This window comes from Andrographis paniculata, unplaced genomic scaffold (assembly GCF_009805555.1).
Source record: "Andrographis paniculata isolate CXL003 unplaced genomic scaffold, ASM980555v1 Contig15END, whole genome shotgun sequence".
NCBI lineage: Eukaryota > Viridiplantae > Streptophyta > Magnoliopsida > Lamiales > Acanthaceae > Andrographis > Andrographis paniculata.
The window spans coordinates 3,314,056-3,321,407 of NW_026137435.1; the positions used below are offsets into that span (position 1 = coordinate 3,314,056).

General features: G+C 39.8%; 1 protein-coding gene across 1 annotated transcript; it reads right to left on the minus strand.

The window, feature by feature from the left end:
- Positions 1–217: 217 nt before the first annotated feature.
- Positions 218–4,989, minus strand: LOC127260811 (uncharacterized). The gene is made up of 7 exons (XM_051288756.1): positions 4,153–4,989; positions 3,538–4,098; positions 2,816–3,066; positions 1,739–2,386; positions 836–1,607; positions 556–682; positions 218–498 (listed from the first exon to the last, which is right to left on the minus strand). The coding sequence occupies exons 1-7, from the start codon at positions 4,987–4,989 to the stop codon at positions 218–220; spliced, it is 3,477 nt and encodes a 1,158-aa protein (XP_051144713.1).
- Between the last annotated feature and the right edge of the window lie 2,363 nt (positions 4,990–7,352).

The following is a 7,352-nucleotide window of genomic DNA, read 5'->3' on the forward strand; positions in this document are numbered from 1 at the left end:
TCCTTTTATAGAGGAACCATGGAAATTTAAAAACAAGAAAGTACACTCTTAAAGGAAATAAAATCATATGGGGAGTAGTTATTATAATTAGCCTTATTTAGTATTATTGACCCATAATTCATGGCAATCCCATGATTATTGGTAATCCCTTGATCTATGGAATTCCTTCATTCAGGGGATATTGATTCATGGGATCCCTTCAATTAGGGATAGTAATTTAGGGAAGGTCCAATGCCTTGTAAGGTGCTCCTGGCCTTATGGTCCTTGGGACTTGTGATCCAATTTCCAGAAGAATGCATGGTTTATTTTGATCGTCGTTGTAGAGTTCAGCAGTGGCATCCATTTGAAGTTTGGCACACTTTGTTATTGCCAATTGAAATTTACGGGCTCGGCTCTTAGTGATTGGTCCAGGAGGAATTATGATTGGGTCCAATTCCGTCATGATGGTCACATCATCCCCCCTCTCTTGAAAAGGTTGTCCCATCAACCTCTCGTCACCTACATCAAACGGAGACAAGTCAGAAACATTAAATGTAGCATGGACATTATACTCACCTGGGAGGTCTAGTTTGTAGGCATTATCGTTGATGCGTTCAACGACTTGAAAGGGACCATCGCCTCGTGGGGACAACTTAGACTTGCGTTGTGCCGGAAATCTCTCTTTTCGTAAGTGAAGCCACACCCAATCACCGGGTTGGAAGACAATCTTCTTGCGGTGGCGATTAGCAGCTTTTGCATTCCGCGCATTGGTAGCGTCAATTTCCTTTTGTACTGTCTTATGAAGCTCCTGAATCTTTTGTGCCCGATCCCTGAAATTAACATTTTGTCGCTCACTACATGGTAGTGGCAATAGGTCAACTGGAGAAAGTGGGTTGAAGCCGTACACTACTTCAAAAGGGGACATGTTAGTAGCACTATGGATAGCACGATTATATGCAAACTCAACATGAGGGAGACAACTTTCCCAACTACGCAAATTCTTTTTGATAATACACCTAAGGAGAGTGCCTAGGGTGCGATTTGTTACTTCCGTTTGACCATCTGTTTGTGGGTGATATGAGGTAGAAAAGAGAAGTTTTGTCCCTAATTTTCCCCAAAAGTTTTTCCAGAAAAAGCTTAAGAATTTAGTGTCCCTATCAGATACAATCGTACGGGGAATTCCATGCATTCTAACTACTTCTTTGAAAAACAAATTAGCAATATGCATTGCGTCATTCGTCTTATTGCAAGGAATAAAGTGGGACATTTTTGAAAACCTATCGACAACAACCATGATAGAGTCCTTACCTCCTTTTGTACGAGGTAGCCCCAAAATGAAGTCCATACTCAAATCTACCCAAGGTGTGTCGGGTGTAGGCAGGGGTTTATATAAACCATGTGGTAGCGTTGTGGATTTGGCTTGTCTACATGTAATGCAACATGTAATGTGTTGTTCCACGTCCGCACGCATCCTTAGCCAATAAAATTTTTCCTGCAAAAGTTTAAGAGTTTTGGTGGCTCCAAAATGCCCCATGAGTCCACCTTCATGGACTTCGTGAGTTAAAACAGTTCGAATAGAACCTTGTGGAATACACAACTGGTTAGCCTTATACAAATAGCCCTCATGCAAATAGAATCTTTAAATCCAGTGCTGGCACACTTATTGAAGATGTCAGAAAAATCTTTGTCATTTGCATACAATGATTTTACCTGTGAGAACCCTAGCAATTGAGAAGTCAAAATAGTAAGAATGTGAGTGCGCCTAGAAAGTGCGTCAGCTACGACATTATCCTTTCCCTTCTTATACTTTATCACATAAGGGAATGTATCAACAAAAGAAATCCATCTGGCATGCCTCTTATTTAGTTTAGCTTGAGTTTTTATATGCTTAAGGGACTCGTGATCTGAGTGGATAACAAATTCCTTTGGCAAAAGATAATGCTGCCATACCTGAAGTGCACGAACCAAGGCATATAACTCCTTGTCGTAAGTTGGGTAGTTCAAGGCTGCGCCACCTAGCTTCTCGCTGAAGTATGCAATAGGTTGGCGATTTTGCATTAGAACGGCTCCAATACCCACACCTGAAGCATCACATTCAAGTTCAAATGTTAGTTCAAAGTTCGGGAGTTTAAGAATTGGGGCATGAGTTAACAAATATTTCAGCTTGTCGAAGGCTTGTTGTTGCGCTTCTCCCCAACTAAACAGATCATCCTTGCGAATAACAGCAGTGAGAGGGGCTGCAATAGTACTGAAATCACGAATAAACCTTCGGTAGAATCCCGCCAAGCCATGGAAACTACGAACTTCACGAACAGTAGTAGGGACAGGCCACTCCTGGATGGCTCTGATCTTCTCCTCATCGACTTGTATTCCCTGTGCGCTAACAACATAGCCAAGGAATAGACAACTAGAAACACAAAATGCACATTTTTCAACATTTGCATAAAGTTTGTTCTGCCGCAATAAAGTGAACACTTCTCTCACATGCTCAATGTGTGCAGATAAGTCTTTACTATAGATCAAGATGTCATCAAAGTAAACAACCACAAACCTTCCTATGCAAGGTCTAAGAACATGATTCATCAATCTCATAAAGGTACTAGGGGCATTAGTTAAGCCAAAAGGCATGACAGTCCACTCATACAGCCCTAGCTTAGTTTTGAAAGCAGTTTTCCACTCATCTCCTTCTCTCATTCTTATCTGATGGTAACCACTTTTAAGATCAATTTTTGTAAAAAGAGCAGCACCCTGAAGTTCATCAAGCATATCATCTAATCTAGGAATATGATGTCTATACTTAATAGTAATTGCATTTATTGCTCTACAATCTACACACATACGCCACTTACCATCCTTCTTTGGAACGAGGAGTACCGGTACAGAACATGGACTAAGGCTCTCACGCACCCAGCCTTTATCTAACAAGTCTTGGATTTGCCTTTGGATCTCTTTGGTCTCATCTGGGTTGGCCCTATATGCCGGCCTATTTGGCAATTGAGCGCCAGGTATGAAATCAATCTGATGCTCAATACCACGGATTGGGGGCAACTCGCTTGGTAGTTCCTTGGGTAGTACATCAGAAAATTCCTGCAAAATAGGATAGAACTCTGGAGGCAAGTTAGATTGCAAATCATAAGCTGTAAGGAGATTAAACTTACAAAGCAAAATGTAAATCCTATCACTCTCATCCTCTCCAATGGATCTAATATCCTTTCGAGTGAGAAATATGGCCTGGTCACTGTTCCTCCCCATTTGGGAAAGGGTATCTTTGGTAGGTACTCCCTTACTTTTCTCTCGTTTTTCTGAGGGGATCACTCTTGGAACTCGCGGTGGAGCGGTCATAGACGAACTTGCCATGGAATTTATGTCTGCCTCTCGTATGGAGCTTTGAGTTCCCGCTGATTTTGAGACGTTCTCCATAGCCATCATTTCTTGAACATGGTTTTTTTGTATCACTTCCTGATCCGTGTGGGCTTCTTGGGGGGTAAGGGGAGTCAAAGTGATCTTTTTGCCCTCATGTGTGAGCGTAAAAGTATTTTCCTTCCCAAAGTAGGTGACATTGCGATCAAATTGCCAAGGCCGTCCAAGTAGTATGTGGCAAGCCTGCATTGGCACAACATCGCATACAACCTGGTCCATATAACCACGAATTCGGAAGGTTACCTCAACTTGTTTATTTACTCGTAGTTCCCCATTATTGGTCAACCACTGCAATCGATAGGGTCGCGGATGGGGCTTGGTGACAAGGTTCAACTTTTTGACCAACGTCTCACTAACCACATTGGTGCAGCTTCCGTTATCAATTATCATGCTGCAAATCTTGCCTTCGATTTTGCAACGACAGTGGAAGATGTTCTCTCTTTGCATTTGGGTTGGTTCCTCCTTTTGAAATGTACTAAGAGACCGCAGAGTTACCACCGTGATTTTGGAGTATTCATCATCTTCTTCAACAGTACTTTCCTCACATTCAAGAATTTGTTCACCATCTACATCTCCTTCATCGTCGGTGACGACTTCACCTGCATCCGTCAAGATCATGGCCTTCTTGTTCGGGCACTCAGAGGCATAGTGCCCTTTCCCTTGACACCGAAAACAGGTAATTTCACGGTTTCGGGGATTCTTGCCATGGACATATTCCTTTTGTGGGCTTCGAGTTGTGCCAACATGCGCGACACTTTTTCCCTTGTCAACATTAGAAAATTTATTGACGTTAGTATTAGGGATACCTCGGGGCTCCAGGATAGTTTGGGTAGACCGGGGTGGTGGTCGATTGAAAGAATCCGCTCGCCCCTTTCGCTTGCGTTGTTTCTCCAATAAAATCGCACGTTGGAGCAATTCCGACAAGTCAACATACGGGTGTAGCTCTAGAGTATCTCTCAAATCTTGGTTGATTCCACTCATGAATCGAGCCATGGTTGCTTCAGGATCCTCCACAATATCAACCCGCATCATGGCTGTCTCAAGCTCTTTGTAATACTCCTCTACACTTCTGTTACCTTGAGACATTTGTTGAACTCGTTCGTGTAGCTCCCTCCTATACCAGGATGGTACGAATCGTTTCCTCAGAGCCTTTTTGAGCCCATCCCATGTGGTGATCCGCGCCTTCCCTTCTCGCCTTCGTTTCGTACTTAGTTGCTCCCACCAATTAAGGGCATAGTGGGTGAACTCCATTACAGCAATTCTCGTCCATTGCTCATCATCATATGTAGAGCAATCTCGAATCAACTCCATCTTCTTCTCCCAATCAAGATAAACATCCGGGTCAGAATTCCCATTGAAAGAAGGAATGCTGAACTTCAAGTTCCTCATAGGATCTTGATTTCGGTTGTCTCTATTTGGAGGGGGTGGCTCCCATTCTTCATCAAAATTTTCAGAAGCGTCTTCCCTACCTCGGTATATACGCCTTGCAGATCGACTAGCGTCGGGGGCGGGTCGGCCCTGCTGTCGCTCAGTTGTCAATTCCCGAATAGATTGAGCAAGATCAGCCAACATTGAGTGTACGGTGTCCATCTCGTCAGTAAGTTGCTTCGTGAATCGTGCTTCCAATGCTTTGGATAGCGCTGCGATTTGAGGATTAGGCCCTCGTCTGGGTGTCCTTCACCTGCCATCAAAGAAAAAATGTAAAATAACAAGGGTATATCCTCACACAGGTTTCTCCTCTCTTGAATCGCGCTCTCCGGTATGTAATGATCTCGCCACAAACACTCTTTCACTCCGCTCGTGTTTCACTCACTTAAATAAAACTGGTCAACGACCCAATGCAATTTCCAAATCAAGAAATTTCAAGTGAAAATCACAAGTAATTAGACCTTTAGATAATCGAATAAAAATAGGAGAAATATTATAAACTTTTTTTTTTTTTGGAAAGAAGTGGATATGGATAATGGAAATGAAAATATTAAATAAAGAAAATTAAGAGAGAAAAAAAAATGTATGGAAACAGAGAAAAGGGATAAGAATATATAGAAATATATTAATGTTATGTAGAAAAGGAAAACAAAATATTCTCAAGTCTTTTTTTTTTTTTCAACTTTTCTTTTTTTGTATTTTCTTTTTTTTTCGGATTTTTTTTTTCGGATTTTTTTTTTGTTTTCAAATATGAACCGTGATATCAATCAAGAGATTGTATCAACTAGCTCTGATACCAGATGATGCGAACTTGCCAAGGATAACAATTCGGATCGAATTCCACAAGAATAAGTAACAAAAATATTGTAGATTTGGATAGAGTAAGGGATGGATGGCTATATATATATATATATCTATATTAATGGAGATAAACTGGACTCTCTTGAATTGAGAGGTAGTCGGGAAGGCAACACGAGAGATGAAGCTCACGTATCACAATCCTCTAAACAAGCTGACAATACAAGCTAAGGCAAGAATAGTTCCAGTACTATTCGAGAGGCCACGACTTGTTTCAAATCACTCGAAACAACTCGATTTGGGGATATGAAGCTGTAACCGAATCACTCAAGATTACACTTCAAAAAGGCACAAGAATCGCTCTTGAAAAAAAACCAGTTTATAAAATCTCTTTGTGGAATGAATGATCTTACAATGATAATCATCGGTCCTTTTATAGAGGAACCATGGAAATTTAAAAACAAGAAAGTACACTCTTAAAGGAAATAAAATCATATGGGGAGTAGTTATTATAATTAGCCTTATTTAGTATTATTGACCCATAATTCATGGCAATCCCATGATTATTGGTAATCCCTTGATCTATGGAATTCCTTCATTCAGGGGATATTGATTCATGGGATCCCTTCAATTAGGGATAGTAATTTAGGGAAGGTCCAATGCCTTGTAAGGTGCTCCTGGCCTTATGGTCCTTGGGACTTGTGATCCAATTTCCAGAAGAATGCATGATTTATTTTGATCGTCGTTGTAGAGTTCAGTGTTGGATTTGGGATCAAATATGTGTATCGAATATGTTGTTAAAGTCATTATTTTATTCAGTCTTATTATTTAAGTGATCTAATTAATATAATTAATTATTGACTGATAGGTTTGATTGTTATGGAATGAAAGTGCAGCTACCCGTATAATATTATTATTTTGGTGACGTGACAAATTAATAATATTAATTAAGGGCATAATTGTAATTGCAATTATGTTTGCCCTATTATAAATAGGCTAGGGTTAGGTCCCCATGATCAGCACGCCGTAAAAGAGATCTGATTCTCCCTGCAGTTTCTGCTCCTCACCCGTCAAGGACAGAAAAGAAGCCGGCTCTCTGATCTTGGAAGACCAAACCTTTAATCACCCAAGATTTGTATATGGCTTCATCAGGTACGCTTCCGCTTTAAGGATCGGGCATCTAAAATTCAACAATTGGTATCAGAGCCTGTTGAATTGTTTGGATGTTCTGTCGGATCAATCGAATTTATTGGTATCGATTTTTGGGTTTTCTTCCTTAGATGAAGTAATTTTTAATTAAATTTAATTAATTGAAAATTTTGATTGAATTCCGTGAATTATTATGGTTCGGCTTTTGTGCATCTGCTGTTTCTTTAATAATATAGATACATTAATGACATGTTTGTATGTATATATATATATGCAATTAATTAATTATGCATTCGTTGAAATCAATTCATTCATGAATATGTGTTGGATTATACAATTGCATAACTTGATCTCCGTGCCAATCCTTGTATTTTACTTTTATTTATGTATTTTACATTGGAATTCGTGTGCATGTTTAATGCATTAAATTGATTGGAGTTTTATTTTATAATACACAAACTGTACGAATGATGTATTAATGAATGTGTGCATGCAATGGTTGCTCTCTATGCATATATATATATATATTAATTAATATATGATTGTAATTTCAATCATGTTTGTCTCATTGTATATTT

Excerpts from the sequence above, each read along its gene's own strand:
- LOC127260811 (XM_051288756.1), bottom strand. The coding sequence starts at position 4,989 with ATGGACACCGTACACTCAATGTTGGCTGATCTTGCTCAATCTATTCGG. Across the intron at positions 2,387-2,815 it reads AAGGATGGTAAGTGGCGTAT|TTGTCTATTCCTTGGCTATG; the intron begins GTGTGTAGATTG and ends TTGTGTTTCTAG. Across the intron at positions 683-835 it reads ACCTATTGCCACTACCATGT|GTGTGGCTTCACTTACGAAA; the intron begins AGTGAGCGACAA and ends CCCGGTGATTGG.